The 24,261-nt window shown below is 47.1% G+C and overlaps 1 protein-coding gene across 18 annotated transcripts in view; it reads right to left on the bottom strand.

Moving 5' to 3' along the window:
* Positions 1 to 24,261, bottom strand: part of TCF4 (transcription factor 4) — a 364,743-nt gene that overhangs the window by 59,791 nt on the left and 280,691 nt on the right. For all 18 annotated transcript variants that reach the window (XM_035100876.2, XM_035100880.2, XM_035100877.2 and 15 more), the window contains one exon: positions 3,474 to 3,579. In XM_035100876.2, coding sequence (XP_034956767.1) covers positions 3,474 to 3,579 — 106 coding nt within the window. The remainder of the gene's footprint in view (positions 1 to 3,473; positions 3,580 to 24,261) is intronic.

Genomic DNA, 24,261 nt, shown 5'->3' with positions numbered 1-24,261 from the left:
AATTACATATCTAAACAATATAAAAATGTGTAAAAAATGGAATTCCTCCATATTTAGGCACTATTCACATGGTGAACTGGAGCGTTTCCATGGCATTTATTCAATAAACTGAATATTGTACATGCTTCATTTTTTTAATTAATAAAGAAAGCCAGACAAAAGTTAACATATGAATGAGCAGAGGACATATTTTGACCACCTTTACCAATCTTTGGATGGAAATATGATAGAAGAGCCCTGGAGATGGGGCCTTTTCTGTGGTGGCATCATACCTTTGGAATGCCCTCTCCGGGAAAATATTACAGGCTGTCAGCTTTTGGACCCATTCAGATGGGCCCGTGGAAAACATGTATCCAGACAGGCATTTAACGGGCAATTCTAGCTGCTTTTATACGGCTGTAGGGAACAATCCTAAACCCTAATCCATGCTGCTAGAGATTAGGATTTAGAAGAGGTGGCCCTCTGCCAGGCTCTGCCTGCAGAAGTGCTGCTGCAGGTGCCTCTGCTCTGCCCACTGGAGGTGGGAGCTGTAATGAAGATGGAATCCTGCGATTGGTAGTCAGTATAAAGCTCTGAAAGAGGAAATATCATTGGGGGGTGCAGAGGCGTAGCAAGCCCAGGTGGTACCCGGTGCGGAATTTTTTTTGTCACCCCACCATGAGGCTCTGGTGAAAAGTGAAAAACATGAATTGCAAAAAAAACCTAGAGCTTACAGAAGAAAACCGACTTCAGATATGAAATCAGCATTGAAAGAACATATAAGAACAGTTGAAAAATCTCATGCAACAGAAAATAAAAAAAAATGTTCCCCAGTGGGCACCCGGGGCGACCCACCCCCATCACCCTCCCTTGCTACACCACTGGGAGGGGGGGTTGCAAAGAGAAGCAGGGCTAGTGATGAGTCTTCTGGAGTTGGCACATTAAAATTCCACCTCCACCTTCTGCCCTGATTGGCAGGTGCTAGTTCCAATTGTCACTGAGGCTGAGTTAGGATTGCTCCATCCATCTTTGGAAACTGCTGGTCACAAGACTTTGGCCATTCAGTAACTGTGCCCCAATGGGAAAATTTGTGGAAGAACAATTGGAAATTCACAAACTGTTATACTATTAGAGGGAACTTTCTAAAAATGCAACACCGATGGTACTTAACACCCTGGAAACTTTCGAAAATGTATAAAAACGTGCCAAGTAATTGCTGGAGATGCGGAGATAATTCAGGAACTTTCTACCACATGTGGTGGTTATGTATGAAAATAAAGGTATTCTGGGAGAGTATTCATTCAGAACTGCAAAAAATGCTAAAGATCTCCTTTAATAAAAAACCAGAGGCCTATCTCCTGGGAATTACAGATTTGGATATTCCGCAAAAAATGAAGGGTATCTTTTTATACGCTACAGTGACAGCTAGGGTTCTCATTGCGGCAAAATGGAAGAGTATTGAAATCCCCTCTATACATGAATGGGTCCAAAAGCTGACAGAATATGCTGAATTAGATGGTCTATCAGAAAAATAAATAAAGAATAAACCAAAACAGGAATTTGTTTCAAAATGGGAGGTTTTCAAAGAAGATTTGAAATATAATTACAGTAGTTTAAAACTCTGTTGCAGCATTCGAGGAACTTCAGTAATAGTTGCAAGTTAGATATAAGAGTTAAGATATATTAAGAAAATGTTAAATTATGATAAAAGTGTGTATTGGCAATAAGTAATATGAAACTGAAATAAGGAATAGATGGGAGGTCGGGTCTATAGTGTTAAGACCAACTTATGTTTTACTGTTTGGTAAGAAAATTTTGTATTTATTGTTATTCTTGTGTGTAATTCTGTATCTGTGTTTTCTTTTTTGTTGTTGTATCAATAAAAATTTTAAAACAAAAAAACTGCTGTCTTTTAATGCTTACGTTTCTAATGCATGTGGATTCTTTTATTTGCGCATTTGAGCAATAATACCGTTCTGGTTTTGCAGTTATTATAGATGTTAATCCAGTTGCAGGGTGAGTAAGGATTTTCTTGTTTTATAACTGATTATTGTGGATAAACACTTTTAGTGTGCAGTATTGTTTTAATGGATACGTTCTCTACGTATATTTCATTTTTGCATTTTACTTTTAAGTCACTCTCTTTGGTTATGGCAAGTGACAAACTGAACAACAATAATATTTTGCATTGTTTATATGGTTTTTTAGGTTATTGCATGCCAGTGTGAATAGAAAGGTAGCGCTGAAATGAATGAACAAATATATACGAATATATACACACACACAGGCCTAGCATATTGTCCTATCATCTCTCAAAGCAACAGGGGAGGGTGAATAACTTTGCAGAAACATAACAAAGGAAGCAAATAGGCAAGCTATTCAGCTTTATTAATTTCTAAAATGTGCATGAAGTTTAATTTTAGGACATAAGCTTTACTGTTCAAGTTTGCCTTGGGGTACAGTGGTACCTCGCAAGACGAAATTAATTCGTTCCACGAGTCATTTCGTCTTGCGAAAATTTCGTCTTGCGAAGTGCGGTTTCCCATAGGAATGCATTGAAATTTAATTAATGCGTTCCTATGGGCAAAAAAAGCTCTCCTTTCAATGAAATGGTGCCATAGCAAAGCAGCTTAAGGCACAATCCAGCGCTCACAAACCCTGATTCACCCACCGAGCCCAGGAGCAGCCACAGCAGCCACATTGCCCCCAAGCGCCACAGCCGCTCCGGAAGTTTTAAGGCTCTGGGGAGGGGGAAGCAGGAGGAGGCCAGGGAGAGGCTCCCTCCCTCCTTCCTCAGCAGCCGGACCCTCGCGCCCAACCAGACAGACAGCCTGTGTCTGGTTGGCCTCTCCCGTTTCCACTCTCCCGTCTGCGTGCAGGCGGCTTAAGGTGAGAGTGAGGGGGGATCCAGCTGCTGCTCGGCTGCCGGCGGCCGTTTCAGTATGGCACCGCCAATCGCCATGTCCCTGTGGAAGCCGGGCGATGGCGGCAGAAGCGGAAGCGCAAGGCAGGTGGGCTCCCCGGAGGGGGCTCGGTCTGACTTTCTCCTCCTCGCGGCGCCCTGCTTCATATTGCGACATTTTCTATGGCACGGCAATAGAAAACTTCATCTTGCGAGTCTGCCAAAAAAATCGCAAAACATTTTCGTCTTGCGATTTTTTCGTGCCACGAGGCGTTCATCTAGCGAGGTACCACTGTACATGACATTTAAACCTCAAAACTGAGGAATATCAAAGGCACGAGTGACCTGCAGTATTCAAAAGGAGAACCAGGACTTTCAGATATTTCAGGCTAAGTCATTTATGGTTTTAAACAGTAATGCGATCATCTTGAATTGGGCCTGGAAACGAATTGGCAACCAACACCGCTCATACAATGGCCATATGAGTTCGACAGGGAACCCCACCTAGCAAGCTGGCTGCTGTTTTTGACCCATTTCCTACTGGTTCTCAAAATGCATGCACAGCAAAATCCCATCAATGGTATCACCTTACCTTGCATGAAGAAGGAACTAGGGAAAGTGCTGGCTGCTGGTTTTGTGGATGGATAGCCTGGTGAATCCCGATTGTAGTCGGCAGTGCTTGCAGAAGGGGCATAAACCTATGGTGGAAAGAGAGGAGAAAAGAATTGCATTTAGTATGCCACCAAGAATGACTGCACTTGAAACAAGGGGGTAAAAAAAGGAATTTCTCTCCCTGTTCTTTATTCAGCACAATCCACTTCATAACGTTAAACTCCGTGCTTCATTTAAAACTGAAATAGGAAAAAAACACCATAGCTATTTGTAATAGAGAATGTTTTAGGCCTGGTTCACACTAGAGTTTGGGCTGTACAGGTGGGATCTCACATTGCTGAAAAACTAACCTGCTGGAGAAAAGGTTAGGTCAGGTTACCCTTCTCTCCGATATCTGGTTTGCTTTATGGAGATTTCATATAGTCAGGGGAGCATTCAATCGTGTGAGCAGTCAGAACAGTACAACCCAGACATGGGTTGGATATGCATTACACTAAAGGATTTCAACTTCTTCAAGGTGTGCCCTCAAACCTCTCTTGATTGCTTCCCCATCCCTGGAGATCTCTATGCTCTGCCCCATCCTATCCCACTAAGCATGAATTATGCAGAGGGGTCTGCAACGGGAGCTCAGTTGGTTAGAGCGTGGTCCTGATAGTGCCAAGGTTGCAGGTTCGATCCCCGTAGGGGACTAGATCAGGCATCCCCAACCTTCGGTCCTCCAGATGTTTCGGACTACAATTCCCATCATCCCTGACCACTGGTCCTGTTAGCTAGGGATCATGGGAGTTGTACGCCAAAACATTTGGAGGGCCACAGATTGGGGGTGCCTGGTCTAGATGATCCTTGGGGTTCCTTGGGGAGAGCCAGTGTGGTGTAGTGGTCAAGAGCGGTAGATTCCTAATCTGGGGAACCGGGTTTGAGTCTCCGCTCCTCCACATGCAGCTGCTGGGTGACCTTGGGCTAGTCACACTTCTCTGAAGTCTCTCAGCCTCACTCAACTCACAGAGTGTTTGTTGTGGGGAAAGAAGGGAAAGGAGAATGTTAGCCGCTTTGAGACTCCTTAGGGTAGTGATAAAGCGGGATATCAAATCCAAACTCTTCTTCTTCTTCCTTCCAACTCTACAATTCTACGATTTTATGGGAGGAAGAAGCTCCATCTCATGAGCGGAGCTCTTAGCACTTGTGCTTCAACCAAATCACATATTTATCATCTGAGAGAGAATGAAGCCCCTGTCTGGCATGGCTGAGACCCCCATAGGGCATCTGTTAAGGGCAGCTGCCTGACCTTCTTACAAAACTCAGAGGAAAAATATGAGTGGGAGTTGCGGGAACCACAAAATAGAAACAAAAATCTGGTGTGTGTGTGTTTCAGCATATGCAGATGTGCAGGCAGGCTGTACTCCAGAGTGTGGGTTACACTCAGTGGCATCATTAAAGGGGTTTGAGTCTCTGAAGTGGGGCAAACACAGAAAAGAAACCCACTGCTGGAATGAGTGCTATCTGCCATGTCTGCCTGGCTGCAAGCTCTCTGCCCAACATATGCACGGTGGAACTGTGATATCATGGAGTTTAACATAATTTTACAAAGCCATTGAAAGTGCTATATTGTGTGGAAATATGCAGATTTCATACATTAGAAGAGGAACAATGGGAGAAGTTAGGAAATCAGCCCTTTGTTCCCATGACTGAAAAAATGAAATTGAGAAAGCAGTACTAAGCGTATCCTGGGATGCTAAACTCCTATGATCTTTGGTCTTTGCTGAGAAACTTAAAAGAGCCATTAAAAATTGGGATAGGCACAAGACCACCAAGACAGCATGCGTGCACTTTAGGGGGAAAACCCTGCTTTTTAGTACTTAGCGCATTTGCCTGCGCAATAAACTTAGCAAGTATGCCAAAAACCTAATTTACTTAACATTTGCTTACTAATACAACAAAGGTTTTTTTCTAGCCATCTCTGCACAAGGAATAAAAACAATCCCATTCATTTTCTTGCTTTGATTTGATTTAAGCAGAATTCATTTATTTTATTTTATTAAATGCCCAGGCTTTGTTGCCATTATTGTTTTTTAAAAATGCAGTTTAATGGACAGCATTTTGATTTTTGCATTTTATTCAACTTTAATACATATATGCAGATACCTGTATATTTAAAATATATACGTTCCTGCTTTTTAAGGACTTCTCTACTCCAGATGGTCAGGAAGACCAAAACATCCCCATCATCTTGATGAAAATGGATACCTTCCTGCCTCCATTTTGAAGCAGGCAGCAGATCACAAAACTGGCAGGGAGCCTACTCTAACATTCACACGCCATGGCAAAAGGAACGAAATTTCACCAATACAATGCAACAGCAACCAGAAATGGTAGAGAAGGGGAGGGGGAGGTATCTTACAAAACATGGCAATTTCCCTCCAAGAACGAATGCCTGAAGCTAGAAGTCAAATCCTGACAATAACAGTGAAGATTAATGAATCGTTATTTTGCAGAAATCTAGTAAATAAAGAGCTGCACCTCAGTGTAAAGTCTCTCACAGGGAGATTTTCCCAGCATGCAAGGTAATTTTCATAGGATATCATATGGCACAAGGAACTGCCATTACCTTGTGTGCTGTTGTCGTAGAAAAATGCCTTATAAAATTTCTTTTTTCAAAATGTAAAAATATATATGATATGAAATAACTCTTTCCTTCGGAAAGAGTAATCACATCTTGTGAGGGACAGGGGATATCGCGAAGTCCCTCCCCTCCTGAGTTCAAGCCCGTCCCCGAGCAAAGGGGAAAGCAGGGAGAGTTCCGATTCCAGTGGGGAAGCAGGAAGTCGTGTCCGAGGCTCAGGCAAGGTAGAGGAGCCAGGGTCCCAGGTGGGACAGGAAGGGGCAAGCAAGGGGGGAAGACCCATCCCTCCAACTCCAGAATTACGCAGGAAGAGGAGGGGCAAGAGGATGGGTCTGCCAAAGCTTTTGTGTTGGAGAAAGACGCGCCAAAAGCCATTAGGAGGTTCTGAAACCGACTGACAACATCGCTCCGTGTAAATAGCAATGACTTGAGCACTGTAAATACGCAGCACCAATAAAAGAATAAAATGCAGAGCTGCGTAGCGTCGTTACTCTGAAGTAGTCCACTCCGGCCACTGTGACAGCAACCTCCTAATCATTTTTGGGCTACTTCGGAGTTGCCGGGATGAGCGTGTCCGAGGCGGAGAAGTGGCGGCAGATCGCTGAGCAAGCCCAGCTAGAACTGCAACAGCTGTCGCTGCAGGCGCAGGGAGAATTGAAGGCAGCTAAAGAGGAGACTAAGAAGGTCCAGGACGACCGGCTACAACTTGCGGAACAGGTGAGAGAGCTCCAGGAAAAAGAGCAGCATTTAAGGGCGGTGGCGGTAGACCTCCAAAACAAGCTGGATGCAGAGAAAAACAAGGCGGGAGGGGCTCCCCAAGTCCAAGTGCTGCCAGGAAGGAGAGCAGGGACCCTTGTAAGCAAGTTCAATGGAGACCCGAAGGAGTTTCAGGGCTTTGAGACTGAGATCGTGTATGCTCTTGAGCTGCACCAGAATGAGTTCCCCGATGATGAGCACAGAGTAGCGTTTATTGTGGAACATCTCACCGGAGCAGCCAGGGAGTGGCTAAGACCATTAATCGCAACCAAGAATCCTTGCATGAAAAATGTCCAACAATTTCTAGAAGGTTTGAGGACGATGTATTCGTCCGATAGTCATTTGGACCAGACTAAGGAGGAACTGCATAATTTACGCCAAGGAAATATGACAGTTCGCGCATATTGGGCGAAATTCACCATGCTGGTGCACAGACTGGGGTGGGTTTTGGATTCGCCTCCCATGCAAGCTGCGTTTTACTTGGGTTTGAGCGAGGAGGTGAAGGATGAACTCTCGAGAGGTCCAAAGCCCAGTACTATGGATCAGCTGAGCAAAGCAGCTCTGGCGGTGGGGGTGAGGCAGGAATCCCGGTGGAACGACAAGCAAGCGACGCGCGCAAAGCGGGCTTGGTTCCCACGGTCGCAGGAGAAGCCACTCCCTCAACAACCCTTTCAGGCCACGCCTGGAGCCAGCCAGGACCAGGAGCCCATGCAGATTGATAGCGCGCGCGCGCGGGCTTTTCAAACCCCAGCGGCGCCAAGACGCAAGGAGGGAAGGGGCGGGAATTGCTTTCTCTGCAACTCACCCCAGCATCTCGTCAGAGACTGCCCACATCGCAGGGAGTGGCAAGGAAAGGCGGGAACGGTGGTGCCCTCCCCCACTGACGCAGCACCACAGCAGGGAAACGGGAAAGCCTGGCTGCAGGAGACAAGGGGCAGCAGCCAGGCACAGTCAGCAGACGACAGCCCCAGCCCGCCCACCCGCACAGAGAGGTGCAGAGCCAGCCCACCCCTCCCAGAGCAGGAGTGGTTCTAGAAGTGACGCTAACGCTCCCAAATGGCTATCCCCTGACGGTCCTCGCCTTAATTGACAGTGGGGCGTCCGCCAACTTCTTCTCGAGAAGCTTTGCAGAAGAGCACCAAATCCAGCTTTTGCAGTTGGATTTTCCTCTGCACGTAGCAACCATTGACGGCAGGGAGCTGCTGGGAGGGGCCATCACACATCAAACCCCCCCCATGAGAATGACGGTGGGAAGGCACTCAGAGACACTGGCGTTCAACGTCACCACCATCTCAGACCCCCCCATCGTCTTGGGCATGAGCTGGCTGGCGCGCCACGACCCCTCCATCAGTTGGCACCAGAGGTGCATCACGTTTGGGTCAGACTTTTGTCTGGACCATTGCATGCAGCACCAACCAGGGGAGGGCCCTCCGATAGCCACGGTGGCCACCATGCATATCAAAGGGGGTGAGGCAATACCCAAGCAGTACTGGGACCTGCAGGAGGTCTTCAGCGAAGCGGAGTCCGACCACCTACCCCCGCACAGGCCTTTTGACTGCCAGATCAACCTGGTGCCAGGGGCGACGATACCCCCAGCCAAGCTGTACGCCATGTCAGACCAGGAGCTGGAGGATCTGCGCGCTTTCATCGACAAGAACCTCAAGCGGGGGTTCATAAGGGAAAGCAAGGCAGCAGGGGGCAGCCCGGTCTTCTGGGTGGACAAGAAAGACACGCAACAGCGCCGTCTTGTGGTGGACTTTAGACGGCTGAATTCGGTGACAGAGCCAGTGGCTTTCCCCATGCCCAGAGTGGATGATCTCCTGACAGCGGCACGCAGGGGCAAGATTTTCACCAAGCTGGACCTAAGGGGGGCGTACAACTTGATCAGGATCCGGGAAGGAGATGAATGGAAAACCACGATGTTCACGCCTCTGGGCTCTTTTGAATATCTGGTGATGCCCTTCGGTTTGCAAGGGGGCTCAGCATGCTTCCAGGCCTTCATGCACCACGTCCTGGGGTCCCTCCTCTTCAGGAAATGCTTGGTCTTCCTAGATGACATCCTTATCTACTCGAATGACCCAGTGCAGCATGTGAAAGATGTCAGAGAGGTGTTGCAACGCCTGAAGGAGAACCACCTGTATGTGAAGCTGGAGAAGTGCAAGTTTCACACCAAAGAGGTGGACTTCCTGGGCTACAAGCTGTCAGACAAGGGGCTGGCGATGGACAAGGACAAGGTGCAGGCCATCCTGGACTGGCACAGCCCCAGGACGCGCAAAGATGCCCAACGCCTACTAGGCTTCGCTAACTTCTACAGGAAGTTCATCAAGAACTTCTCTCGCGTTACGGCTCCCATCACGGACTGCCTGAGAGGCAAGCAGAAGTTCAAGTGGACACCAGAGGCGCAAGCAGCGTTCGAAAGCCTCAAGAGAGTGTTCGCCTCAGACCAAAACCTGTTCCATGTGGTGCAGGACGCGCCCCTACGCATTGAGACAGATGCTTCTGAAAAAGCTGTGGGCGCAATTTTGTTGCAACTGGACGCCAACAGGGAGTGGAGACCCTGTGCCTTCTTCTCCAGGAAGCTGACACAGCCTGAACGCAACTACACAGTGTTTGATAGGGAACTTCTTGCGATCTACGCTGCGTTCCAGCACTGGCGACACTTCCTGGTGGGCGCGAAGCACCCCATCCAGGTGTGCACAGACCACAAGAACCTGGAGTTCTGGAGAACTGCCAGGGTGCTCAACCAGCGGCAGATACGGTGGGCAGAGTTCTTCTCGAACTTCAACTTCTCCATCCACTACATCCCGGGGGAGCAGAATGTCAGGGCGGATGCCCTCTCCCGCAAGCCAGAGTACATGGAGGAGGAGGCGCCACCAGCCCCAAGGCACATTTTCCCCCCGTCGGCATGGTCCTGCGGAGCAGCTGTGGTGAGCGAGGCAGAACTCACAGCACTGACGGCAGCGGATGAATTTGCCAACCGCATCTTCAGAGAACTGAGAGGGGGGAGGGAGCAGGCAAAAGACTTTGCAGAACGCAGAGGGCTGCTTTTCTACAAGGGTGCGCTGTACCTACCCACCACCCAGCTTCGACGTACGGTCCTCAAGCAGATGCACGACAACCCTACAGCGGGGCATTTTGGAAGGGACAAAACCGCTCACCTAGTCATGAGACACTTCTGGTGGCCAGGGGTGCGGGAAGATGTTCGAGACTATGTAAGGGGCTGTACCACCTGCCAGCGGGCGAAGGTGGTCAGAGCAGCGCCACCAGGGTTGCTGGAGCCCTTAGCCACACCACACAGGCCGTGGGAAGTGGTGTCCATGGACTTCATCACAGATCTGCCTTCGTCCAGGGGTAAGACTGCAGTGTTGGTGGTGGTGGACCTTATGTCCAAAATGTGTCACTTTATACCGTGTGCCAGGGCAGTCTCGGCAGAAGAGACAGCCAAACTGTTTGTTGATCACATTTTCAGACTGCATGGATTACCTTTAAGGGTTATTTCGGATCGTGGCCGCCAATTTGTTTCCAGGTTCTGGCGGCGGCTCATGAACCTCCTGCAGGTGGAGGTCAGCTTGTCGACGGCTAGACACCCGCAGACCAACGGACAAGCGGAGAGGGTCAACGCCATTCTGCAGCAGTACCTGAGATGCTACGTCAGCCAGCGGCAAACGGACTGGGTGGATCGCTTGCCACTAGCAGAATTTGCCTACAACAATGCAGTGCACGTCTCCACAGGGGTGTCGCCCTTTAAGGCCAATTACGGGCGCGACCTCAGATCTTTCCCAGAGAGGGAGAGGGAGGAGGAGGAGGAGGAGGGCCCACAGGCTGAGGATTGGGCAGAGGAACTGGAGACGGTGCACCAGCAGCTCAGAGAACACTTGGAGAGGGCCAAGGAAGCGTACAAAAAGGGGGCAGATCGCCACAGGCGACAAGGGGAGGTCATCAGGGTGGGGGACAAGGTGTGGTTGTCCTCGGAGGGCCTTCCCACCAGAGGGAGGTGCAAAAAGCTGGCACCCAAAAGGCTGGGCCCCTTCACGGTCACGCAACAGGTAAACCCGGTGGCATACAGGCTGGCACTGCCAGAGGACATGAGGGTGCATCCAGTGTTTCATAGATCGCTGCTGTCGCCGTACAGGGAAAGCAGCAGGCTCCGAGACGGCGAACAAACCCCCGAGGGAGGGGGGGAGAGGGAAGGCAGGGAGCAACTCAATGAGGCCACGGCCATCCTGGATTCAAGGTGGGGGGTGGGGGGACTGGAGTACCTCATGGCATGGGAGGATGCTCCACCGTCCCAGAATGAATGGGTCCCAGCCACTCAGATACAGGAGGAATTCTTGGTGGAAGAATTTCACGCCCTCTTTCCCCACAGACCCAAGCCCTGGCACATGGAAAGGGAGGGGGAGGAGGAGGAGGCACGGGAGAGCAGCTCACCATGGCGCTGGGAAGCGGAGTTTGAGGAACCAGAGGATGAGGTATGGGTGTCACCGAGATCCACCCAGTCAGAGGAAGGAGCAGATTGGCAGAACGTTTTTACCCCAACCAGCTCTGACGCCACGGACTTTTTGGGATTCCCGTCCGCCCAGGCGGAAGGGGGGGGCTCGCAGGACTGGGGGGAGGTATTCACACCAACGGGCTCGGAGAGCACTGAGTTCTTAGGCTTCCAGTCGTCACCGACACATGGGGGGGGCCTGGGGAGGGGTGAAGGAGAGCTTGGGAGGGGGGTGGATGTGAGGGACAGGGGATATCGCGAAGTCCCTCCCCTCCTGAGTTCAAGCCCGTCCCCGAGCAAAGGGGAAAGCAGGGAGAGTTCCGATTCCAGTGGGGAAGCAGGAAGTCGTGTCCGAGGCTCAGGCAAGGTAGAGGAGCCAGGGTCCCAGGTGGGACAGGAAGGGGCAAGCAAGGGGGGAAGACCCATCCCTCCAACTCCAGAATTACGCAGGAAGAGGAGGGGCAAGAGGATGGGTCTGCCAAAGCTTTTGTGTTGGAGAAAGACGCGCCAAAAGCCATTAGGAGGTTCTGAAACCGACTGACAACATCGCTCCGTGTAAATAGCAATGACTTGAGCACTGTAAATACGCAGCACCAATAAAAGAATAAAATGCAGAGCTGCGTAGCGTCGTTACTCTGAAGTAGTCCACTCCGGCCACTGTGACACATCTAGACCAGGGGTAGCTGCTGTCGGCTGACAGAAGTTGGTGATGTCATTTTTAATGTTTTATCCATTATGTTTTGTTAATTATTTATTAAGCAATTTTATTATGTACATGAGCCCAGAGGCCAATTCAGATTTTTTTAAAGAACTAGACATGCTACTATTATAATTACTATTTATGGATGCAATAGCATATGGTGAGTGGAGGACAGCCCTAGTGCCAATGAAATTATCTGAACCGAACCCAGATCCCCTAGATGCAGTCTAAAATCACACCAAACAATTTTTATTTGGGATTAGCTGGACAGCCAAGGCTTGCTGCAAATACAAGTTTGATTTTTTGTTTTGTTTCCTCTAATCAGACGATGTTGCAATCCTCCGCACACTTACCTGGCAGTAAACCCTATTACACCTAGTGCCACCTTAGCCCGGGTTACATGTTCTAATCCTTGTAAAATTAGGATTACGTAAAGGACAGTGGGAATGGCTGTGCTGGCTCCACAGTTCCCATCACCCTCCAGATCTTTTGAGGCAAATAAATGCAGTGGCCTATTTGCAGCAGCATGGGTTTCCCTTGGGAGAAAGCTTGTCCTAATCTGTATTAGAGAGCTCACATGAGCAAAAGATTGCTTGTTTCAGAAGTTATCCAGGGACAGGAAGAGCTAGCATACCTCTCCCTCATGGAGTGATGGATTAAAACACCTGAATGGAGTTGCACTTTTGCATAGATATGCATCCAGCTAATCTACAGATGAGCCTAGGGAACCACAATGCTGAGCTAGGTCAACCAGATTCTCTGGATTTTCAAATCACGTCAATCAAGGATATGGAAGTGGCTCATTTGGAAAGGATACTCTCCCATCTGTTTTTCTGGAGGGGATGGTTGCTCTCTCTCTCTCTCTCGTTGGTGTGCTTGCTTTATTATGGGATGGGGAGAACAATTAAGCATTAGTCTTGGTCTAGCATGCTAAACCATGGTTCAGTGCAGGCATGGGCAAACTCGGCCCTCCAGATGTTTTGGGACTACAACTCCCATCATCCCTGACCACTGGTCCTGTCAGCTAGGGATGATGGGAGTTGTAGTCCCAAAACATCTAGAGGGCTGAGTTTGCCGATGCCTGGTTTAGTGAAACATGCCTGAGCAGGAAGGAGGTACCATGATCCTCAGACTTCTGTGCTCACCTCCCCCCCTTTTCTCTTCTCATGTTGTTAAGAGGAGGCATTCAACAGCTGTTACTTTCATTTTCCATGAACCTTGGTTTTCTGGATGAGTGATCGTGGTTTATCACAAACTCTGGTTAGTTTAAACAAGCTGGCTTAAGCAACCCATGACACAGCAAAGGTTCCTTTAAGTTTTTAACTCTCTACCTACCCATAACAGAATTCTCAGTATTAAAGGGGCGCTCAATTCAAAATGCCTCAATAGATCAACACCCCCAAACCCAACACTATTTCATTTCACTCTTTCTCAAACTTCCAAATAGCTATGAAAGCACAAATAACCCAAAAGCATAAATATTGGTCTGGTGAAACTGTATGTACTAGGAAAGCTTGCTTCTGTTTGTTCAAGAAATACATAAGGGACAGCAACGCCAATGAATCAGATTTCTTGGGAATGATTACATTAGGTAAAGTTTGGACCATGTTCTTCAGAGATAATGCTACTGTTATTTCACATTTTGCTGGTTATAAATACCTAGTTTGTTTTAAATCTTTGTTGAAGAATGAGAAATCCCCCCCAAACCCCCACCCACAACCAGCTGAAAAGCAGCATGATCATTTGGGTTGGCAAACTATGGTACATGTTTTAAATATAGGGAGAAATCGCATTTCTTGCATTTACAAAACTGCGTAAGCCTCTTAACTTTCATATCTGTTCCCATACTCCTTAGCTTTGTATCTTGTGCAGCCCAAGATCCTATGCTTATTATCCTGGAAGCAAGTCCCAGCGAATTCAATGGGGCTTGCTCACCTGTAATGCCCCTAGGATTGTGGCCTGATGGGTTAAGTAAGTACTGTGTGAGAGACGGAGCTGCCTCTGCTTCGTGGCCGTTTGCTCCCACCGCCTTGCAATGTCATGGTAAACAAAATGCATGAGGTTACATCATTGCACTGTGCATTGTTCTACCCCAGCAGCTGATACGATCCAGTAATCTGAGACGGCGGGGGGTGGGGGACATGAAAGATGACTTTTACACCCTCCTCAATCATTTCTACAATCCCAAGGCCTGCATTGACCCAAGCATTGGAACAGACCTCTCAGCATCCATGATGGCAAGGCTACCTGTTCACAGTGCCACTTCCAGTTTCTCTCCAAAACTCAAGCTAACCTGTTAACGTTGCGACAGGTTACTCCCTCTCTATTCTTTGTAGTGTGTCCCTGTCCACTTCCAGCTTCCGTTTATGGTCTTCCTTCCTTCCTTTTTGTGCATTCTCAAGCCCCATCCCTATTCTGCCGCTATCACATTTCCAGCAACAGGCAGGCAAGGCAGCATCTGAATGAGCAAGAAACTGCTGTTTCCTCCATATCCAGGAAGTGTAAAATTGACGAGTCCTCGGCGAGCAGAAGAATGGGTCCCAACTTCCACCACTGCAACCACCCAGGACACGCTTTTGCAGATAGCACTCCAATTCCAACGGCTTGGGAGTACTTGGCACACGACTGCTGCAACATCAGCCCATTGCTTCTAATGGCTGCAGCTGCCGTGGGTTTGCTCCAGCTCAGACTGGAGGCATGTACCTGACAACTGTTTACGACGCGGAGGATGCACACTCCTGCCACCTTTCCAGCATGGTGCACACAGTGGTGTACAAAACGACAAAGCCTAATAAAATGCTCACAATTGAAACTGAACTTAAAACACCCCAGCAACTGCAATATCCAGCAACAAGGCAGGGGGGAAAGATCAGTTAGAGTTTTAGTAATGTTCACCTTCTGTTCATGCTCTAAGACCAGTTTCCCAGACTTGGGTCTCCAGCTGTTTTTGAACTAAAATTTCCACCATCCCTGACCATTAGTCCTGCTATCTAGGGATGATGGGAACTGTAGTCCCCAAACAGCTGGAGACATAAGTTTGGGAAACCCTGATCTAGATGCAGCTTCCCCATCTCTAGAGAACAAAGGCTACAAAACCAACACGGATTAAGCATGCTTAAACCCACTGATGTACGTCATTCTGTCCCGGACTGTGATGCCAGAAAACCAATTTTAGGCTTTCTCATGCCATTCATGTTTTTGTTTCATGGTTTGATCATTTTAGAACTGTTGATATTGAGCAGGTTCACATGTAATACTAAGCCAAAACATGGCTCAGTGAGAACACGAGGGTTTCCAGAGAGAACATGAGGGTTCCTAGAGAGGAAATTGATGCCTCATTGCTGCTCCCCTGGTCCTGCTGCTGCTGTGAGCTAATCCATGGATTGAATCAGCATGTTTTCTGAGGCATCTGGTTTGTCTTGTACCAGATGAACCATAAGCCCATGTTGGAGCAACAAGCTAAGTCAAACCATGGTTTAGCTCACAGAAGCAGCAGGGCCAGAGGAGGAGCATAGTGGCTGTAATCTCCTCCCTGGGAACCTAGACATTCTTGTTAATCCAAAGCTTGACTTAGTGATGGATGTGAACCAGTATATTGTATACAGCAGTAGTTCCCAACTGGTGGCCCACAGACCCCAGGAAGTCTGCATAACCCACCCAGGGTGCATGTGGCATAACTGTTAACTGTCTGGAACATCCCATTTTGGGGTGCCATGTTCTTACATGAGAGCAAGCACCCCAAAGCACATGAGATCACAGCTGGATGTGTGTCTTGCGCAAGGTCACAGTGCCAATGTGTTTTTGGGTGCCGTGCTCTTGCATGGGTCATGCGACTCGCATGGGAGTGCAGCCTGGTTTTGCGCTGGGACACATTGGGAGGGCATGGGGGCACCGTTCGCATAACAAAAACTACCACAGAGACATCAACATTTTCAGAAGTAGGGGGTCCATGGCTTGGCTTTTGAAAAAAAGGGGGTCTACAGTGCTTAGCTAACTGGAAACACAGGTGTACAGCATTTCAACTGTTTGCAATGTTGGAAAACGACATGTAGGATTGGTTGTGTGAACAATGAGCGAGTTAATTAACTTGCTCACAAGACTCACACAGGTCACCACTAGATTAAGTCGCAATGCAGATCAGCATGCTGCCAGTTTTACTTGAGTTGCACGAAAAAGCACTCTTTGAGCCAAGGGCGGACAATCTTTTTTCTTCTTCTCATTTTCTTTTGAGGTCAGCATTCCTTTGGGGTTATGATGCAATGGGGCTGCATGCTGACTGGTGCTGGGGCTAAAATCAGCAGTGGGTGTGGAGAGAGTCCAAAGTAGATGAGGCCACCCCTTTTGTTCCTATGACGCTGCCTTATCTTTCCTCACTCCCGGCACCCATCCCCCCCCCTCCACTCTGAGGGCTGCCAGGGAAGGGGATAGATTACTTTTACCACAGGTCTGACCTGATCACATGCCCAAGGCTTTTGGAATTAGTCTCATGTTTTCTAGCGCTGCAAGCTGCCCATCCCTGCCTTAAGCCATATTCACACTTTAAAAAATAAAGAAATACATTTTTTTTAAAAAAATGTTGCATTACTCACCCTAAGTCCCAGGACCCACCGCAACAATTTAAAACAGTTTAAAACAAATTGCAATGACACGAATAGGCCGGGTTCTAAAAAAATATGCATCTCAGGTGTCACAGGCCAGGGCAAAGAGGTACATTTTCAGCATTTGATGCGAACTATATAGTGAAGTTGCACAGCTTAGGGGCTGCCACAGATAATAACCTCCCCCAGGCTGCCTCTCCATGTGCACTTCTGAGACTGGAACTACGGACCATTCCCCCCCCCCCCGGCCCACCCCGTCTTAATACCCAAGGGGGTCCTATAGGGAAGGAGGTGATATTTCAGATATTTGGGACCTAGATCATTTAGGGCTTTAAATGCCTTGAATCGGGCCCAGAGGCTAACTGGCAACCAATTGCTTCCAATGGGCAAAAAGCCCAAAGCCCTGAAAGATAACTTATTTGATTTGAACTCGTTTGGGGACAGCTATAAGAGTATGCAGACACTGCTGGTTCTCTTTCCAAGGGAGCCTCTGTCTACCACGGAGAGTATGGCTGAGTTGAGACATAATGATAGCAGTCCACTAAACCATGGCTTATGGGACAAAGGAGGATTATTGTAACCATGTGCTCCCCCCTCCTGTTTTCTTTCAGCCCTGAGATATCCCCGACTCCACTAAATGATCAGTGGGGGGCTTGGGGGGTGGGGAGAGCAGAGTTATATAGTCCTCTTCTTCAAACTTATGTAAACCGTAGCGTAGTATAGCATACACTCCGGAATAATCCCCGCACAGATACTGAATGCTGCTTTGCTCCAATTTATGTGGCTTCCGTCTGCATGGAAGGCCTCTGTTAATGAAACCTATCCGATTTAGCTTGCATCTAAAAGTCATATGAAGAGAAAAACGGGATTGAAATGCAAATGTGAGCAGATGTGCAGATCTGACCTGGGCACTCTGGATTTCTGCCAATTCCCCCACTATGGTGATGTATGGACCAAGGGACTATTGTCTGAAGTTGGGCCTAGGCCAGAACATGGAGCAAATTTAAAGCTCAAGCAGATGATGGTGTTAGAAAGTCTGAAAGAGAGGCGTCTTTTAGAGACAGCTTGATTATGACAAAGTTATCACTGCCTCTCTCACCCCAGTTTTAATTTGCAGTTTCTCCTTCAAATATATATATACAATGTTGATTCACCAGGATTTCCTTGCATTTATTTGCAAGTGGGGTGGTTTGGGCATAATACTAAAGTAAGCCATTGTTTAGCATTACAAGCACAAACTTAACCTCTCCCCAGGCTCCAACAATCCTCCCTCTTTCTCCTACATTGTAACTGTGTAGTTCACACGCTTTCATTTCCTCTAAAAAAATAAATAACCTCAGCTTTTTATGTCATCCAGATTCAGATAAACTGAGGTTAATGTAATGTATGGTTAGTGGAAACAAGCTAACTTCAAACCATAAGTTTACATTGTTGCTCCGTAACCCCCCCCCCAAAAAAAAAACTTTGGTTAACTTTGGTTAACCTGTTAAACTAGGGGTCAGCAAACTTTTTCCGCAGGGGGCTGGTCCACTGTCCCTCAGACCTTGGGGGGGCAGGACTATATTTCGAACCCCCCCCGACTCTCTCCTCCCTTTTCCACAGCACTGAATGAGCCCCGGTAGCTGCTTACCTGTGCCTTGCGAGCGGCAGGGCTGGTGGCAGGGGTGGAGGGACAATGAGCGGTGTGAAAGGGTTGGCTCTGGAGAGGGGCTGCTTAAAATGTTGCTCAGCCAACCACAGCTCAACAAAGCCCAGCTCCTTTCCTCCTCTAGGCAGGGCAGGGAGAAGCCAGGAGGAGGGAGGGAGGGAGAAGGCGCTGCCGCTGTGTTTGTGAGGGAGAGGGGGCGGGAAATGGTGCAGCCTGAACGATCAGAATCCCCATGCTGATCCATGCAGCGATTCCTGGACCATCCGTGGGCTGGATCCAGAAGGCAATTGGGCCGGATCCGGCCCCCGGGCCTCAGTTTGCCAATCCATGTGCTAAACAGTAGGGTTTGGCTAACATGCTAAACTGCAGTTAATCTGAAATCGAAGTATCTATCTTGTCCGATTGGCTGTGCTAGAGAAGGATGAGAAAAAGAGCACAGAGGAGGGTTGGGTCATTCTCATAATGCTAAACCATAGTTTAATATTAATGCCTGAACACGCCCAATGTGAATTTTGCTCTACTCTGCATTCCCTTTGGTTAGTAAGTATTGTTCAGAATAATTTTTCACACAAAATTACATCTGCATTCCCTTTCATTACCCAGCATTTTCAAATAGATTGAGGATTCCTAAACAAAAGATTTCACATATTTACACTTTTGGTACATTCCAGCTCCAGCCTCTGTTCTTAAAGTTATTTTCTTGCCTGCCTACTTCCATATGCTAGTGCTCATTTGAAATTATGCCTCAAAGAAATAGCTGTGTAAATAGTAGTTAAACAAGAATATGCTTTTGAAATTTTTCAGACGAGCAAAATGCAAATCCCAATTCAGATATGAACTCAAAATATTCATTAATATGAGCAATCATACAGCACAATTAATGAATTCTTGATTACTGGTTAGTGGAAACATATTTGTCAGGTCACAGTAATTGCAAAATTAACAGCACGTTTTGAAATTCTCTCAAAGGAAAACACCATGAATGTCCAAACTGCAACCTGAAAACTGTACAAGCAATAAAAAACTCGAAACACATACAGTATACAATTTTTAGTACTAATATGCACATATATTATGGGTGCCTCTCAAGACACACCCAGGAAGAGTATTTTATATCTTATTTTTTGCCATTATCATTTACATAGGTAATTGTGAAATCAAAGCTAGTTTGCTAGGGCATTTACTAGGCTCATGAGGGACAATGGGGTATTGAATTAAACCACAGAACACAGATTTGGAAGAAATATGGTTTGGCAAATTTGTTATTCTACCCTCAAACCTGATAAACTTGACAGAAGTAAGAAACCTGAGATAGAGATATGCTACAGGCCTACAGTAGCCATTGGGCAACTCAGATGCTTTGAGATGAGCTCTGCCTTGTCAAGATGGGACAGCTGCTTCCTGCCTTGCAGAGGGTTGGTCTAGATGATCCTCAGGGGTTCCTTCCAATACTATGCATTGTAAGCATCTTGACAATGTACGATACAGTTTTTGGATTCTTATTTTTTTAGCCTAACAAACAGGTCTCTGCTGAAATTATATACATTTGGTAAAATGGGGAGGCGATGATCATATATGTCACCTTCAGCTTTTTAGAAGAAATGTGGGATTTAAATGCAACAATAACAATAAGAACAAACAAATGCCTGTGCAGAAATTAGTTCCACTGAGTTCAAGGGGACACAATCTCAGGTTAAAGCATATAGGGATGTCAGTGTTAGTCACAATTTAAACTTTGGGTGCTGGGGGGTTAAACTATTTAACAGTGAATGCAGTGAGCTGAAATAATAGCCATACTTTTCTTTCTTTTCTTTTTTTGTTGAATCATCCTGAGAATACTTAGAAAAACCCCCATCATGGAACAACTCCAGAAAAGATCTGAAAGTACAGTATCAAATATACCCAAGCTAAGTCCTACAACGAAAAGGTCCCTTAACTGAGACATACAGTAGACTGCGTACAACGTCATGTTACTTTTCCAACAGGGTGACATGTTAGAATACCACCATGCATCATAATGGGCCCCATTGCTGTCAATTCCGGGTATTAAAAAAAGGAAGGGTAGAAGTCAGAGTGATGCTAAGATGAAGGTTCCTTCTGCACAACAATTTCGGCTTACTAGAAGGAGGAACTGCTCTCTCTCCCCCCTGCCGTTGTTCTGTTCTGGGGGTTCACCTGACCCCCAAAGCCAATTTCAGGGGGCACATATGGGGAAGTGTTCTGAGTGCCAAACGGAGGGAGCTGAAGGACTGCAATTGGCCTACAGTATCCAGGAAGGTAAGGGGAATGGATAATAATAATAATAATAATAATAATAATAATAATAATAATAATAATAATTTATTATTTATACGACACCCATCTGGCTGGGTTTCCCCATCCACTCTGGGCGGCTTCCAACAGAAAAACGAAATGAAATAATCTATTAAACATTAAAAGCCTCCCCAAACAGGGCTGCCTTCAGATAAAGACCACCTCTCCCCATGTGACCCTCTATATGCATAGATTCAAATTTAGAAATATTATCTCACCAGAGTGAGGAACAAGATTCTGATCAAGTGACCTATGTACCTGCCTGCTCAGTCTGAGGTCCAGAAAGGCAACTTCATGGTCCCTACTTACAGCTCTCTATCTTTATTCCAGACGGGGACTGGACAGCCCTTCAGGTAGAGGACTATCCTCTGTAAAGTAGGACACATGGCCACCCTAGGGAGTTATCAACATACTTATAGAAGATATAATTGAAATATTTTACTGAGAATATCTAGAGTGTATGTGGAATCCCAGTGTTCAAAGGGTAGTAAAAAAATAAAAGGGTAATAAAAAAATAAAAAATGCCCAAACTTTGTTGAAACCCAGGTGGCGCTGTGGGCTAAACCACTGAGCCTAGGGCTTGCTGATCAGAAGGTCGGCGGTTCGAATCCCTGTGACGGGGTGAGCTCCCGTTGCTTGGTCCCAGCTCCTGTCAACCTAGCAGTTCGAAAGCACATCAAAAAAATGCAAGTAGATAAATAGGAACTGCTATAGCGGGAAGGTAAACGGTGTTTCCATGTGCTGCTCTGGTTTGCCAGAAGCGGCTTTGTCATGCTGGCCACATGACCTGGAAGCTGTACACCGGCTCCCTCGGCCAATAATACGAGATGAGCGCGCAACCCCAGAGTCGGTCACGACTGGACCTAATGGTCAGGGGTCCCTTTACCTAATTTTATTTTATGTGTGCTAGAGAATGTACAAGTTCTGCTCTGACTTTCCAAGCTATGCATTGCAGAAGGCCGTTCAAAAGATTCTTAAGATACAAAGACATTTGGATTTCCCAGGATAGAGCCTAGACTTACTGTAGTACAGAGCAGGAAATGCATCATGCTATTTGGATATTTCTTGCAGAATTCTCCTCTGCATTCTAGACTAGAACCTAGTGGTTGGGCTATGGGATTACAAGACGTCAGGGACTGGCATGACGCTGATGAGTGTGAACTGGAGGCAGAGGGGCTGGAATCTGACTTGGGACATGGGGGGCAGTGGGGACGTGTATCAGCCAGGAGGCAAGAATCAGAGACAGGGGAAGATTTAGAGCTGGAGGGTAGAGCACGGTATGGGTCAGAGAAGAGCAGGAAGAGGCAGGTCAGACAACTGAAGGGCCAGGTGCTTCCCCACCCTTTCCTGTACCACTGTCTCCAAGATCCAGGAGGGAAATGAAAGGAGATAAGCAGAGGAAGTTTCTGTACAGGTGCAGTCTCAGGCTATGCGCAGTGCGCACACAGCCCATCAGGGGAAGGTACATAAAACTGGTGGAGGGGAGTGGTCCCCTGTTGCTGAAACTGCTCCACAGAGCACGGATCTGAGGATAGCTGCCTAGCCGTTAGATTGGTATGCGTAGATTACAAGCGACTGTAAGTGTTCTCTTTGACAATAAATAATTATCTGCCACGTGCATTGCTTTGGTTAAGAAGCCCCCTTGGCACAAGAGCTTCAGACTTAAAACTGGCTATTGACTCTGTGCTGTTGTTATACTGACCTATATACAAGCACCTCAGCCCTTGCTTTTTCCTACAAGACCAATTGCAGTCGTTGACAGTCATCAACAGGTTTACCATTCCTATCAGCCAATCACCCCTTCCCACCACCCTTCTGAGTAATACCCCTCCCCACCCTCTGACTATACATAAGGGTCTGGTGACTTCTGTTTCAGTGTATCTGAAGAAGTGTGCATGCACACGAAAGCTCATACCTATGACAAACCTAGTTGGTCTCTAAGGTGCTACTGGAAGAATTTTTTTTAATTTTGTTTTGACTGCATCAGACCAACACGGCTACCTACCTGTAACTTATACTGACCTGTGAGACTTTCCTGTACTTTAACTCTGATGCCCTATTTTTGGCCGCAAGCAGTGGAATGCTTTCTCCATCGAGGCTCCCAAGCCTCCCATTAAGGCTACAATCCTACCCACATGGATAACTTCTGCTGAAGTAACTGGGATGCACACTGGCATATAGACGGGGACAGGAACGCTGCCAACGTTTTTCAGGTAGACTAAATTCCTGGTTTTCTGTGGGAAGTTTCAGGCAAGAGAGCAAGCTGCGCCATGTCCATCTCTCATCTGAATGTGGCATTTCCTAGAAAAGTCAGGCTGGCAGCATAATCAAGGCAGACCTGCTGGAAAGCCAAAGTGCTTCCCATTCAAAAGTTTCTATTTACAGTACTCATTTATGATCTTGCTTTCTGCCAGTCTGCTAGCCCTCCCCTGGGCATACTTACATATGCATTCCCCTGCTGGGAAACAGTAATGAGACTCTTTCTGGGTACCTTACTGTTTCAGCTAAAAAAGAAGTGGAAAGATTCCTCCTATCCTGAACAAATGACTATGCAGAGAGCATGATCCTGCACAAACCTTCCAAAAGGAAGCTAACATGTACAGTGGTGCCTCACAAGACAAATTTAATTCGTTCCATGAGTCAATTCGTTTTGCGAAAAATTCGTCTTGCGAATCACGGTTTCCCAAAGGAATGCATTGAAATTTCTTTTTTTGCCCATAGGAACGCATTAATTAAATTTCAATGCATTCCTATGGGAAACCGCGATTCGCAAGACGAATTGTTCGCAAAACGAATTTGTCTTGCGAGTAACCATCAGATCGCAAGACGCATTCGTATTGCGAAAAATTCGTCTTGCAGGGCATTTGTCTTGCGAGGTACCACTGTATTTTGGTAGCTTCTTCATTTCTCCCTCTTACTTTTCAATGAAAACACTAGGGATAAATTTCCCTGACTTGCAGTGAAAAATCAGTTTGTACTTTGCTATGTGTTAGGAGCAGATTCGCCATTTCCTGGACTGATCCATTCCAGGTTTCCAGCAGAAGGATGCTTAATATATATTTTTTTAAAAAAATCCTAATTTGGACCACATGTTGCTGGTGGTGATTTGGAGTTTAGGAGTGGGGGGGAGAGAGAAGGGGAGGTATGTGGGGTGGGAGATTGTTGCAGGGGGGGGGAGGAAGATGATGAAAAGACCAGCACCGCAAGTGAAGCACATTACCAGCCCAGAGTGGAAAGGGCCGGAAGGAAAACCCACCCACCTCACCCTGCGTTTATTCTATCAACCTGCAATTGCAACAATCAAAGCCAGATGTCGGCTCTTCCAGATCTTTCTCACAGGACAAACATGCGAAAGGCCCAGGGCCTGGCGTTGCCATCAAATGGTAATTGATACCATATGAGCCACGAAACAGAAAAAAGCACATGCAAACCACCCCCAGACCCGTGAGAGGTATGAAACGGCAGGCCCCGCTGAGCTGCTAAGTGCACGGTGCGCCATGGAAAACAAGTGTACATAGCTATGGTAACCACCTGTAAATCAGAAAGACCAGAAAAAAGAAAAAAGAAAGGAAACCCCTCGTTGGCAAAGACAGAACCCTAGAGGATAACAAGAGGTTAAAGATCACCAAGGGTTAATGAAAAGGGTT

Source organism: Zootoca vivipara, chromosome 11 (genome assembly GCF_963506605.1).
Source record: "Zootoca vivipara chromosome 11, rZooViv1.1, whole genome shotgun sequence".
Taxonomy (NCBI): Eukaryota; Metazoa; Chordata; class Lepidosauria; order Squamata; family Lacertidae; genus Zootoca; species Zootoca vivipara.
The sequence above is the reverse complement of the archived record's forward strand: the minus strand, read 5'-3'. Positions and strand labels throughout refer to the sequence as shown.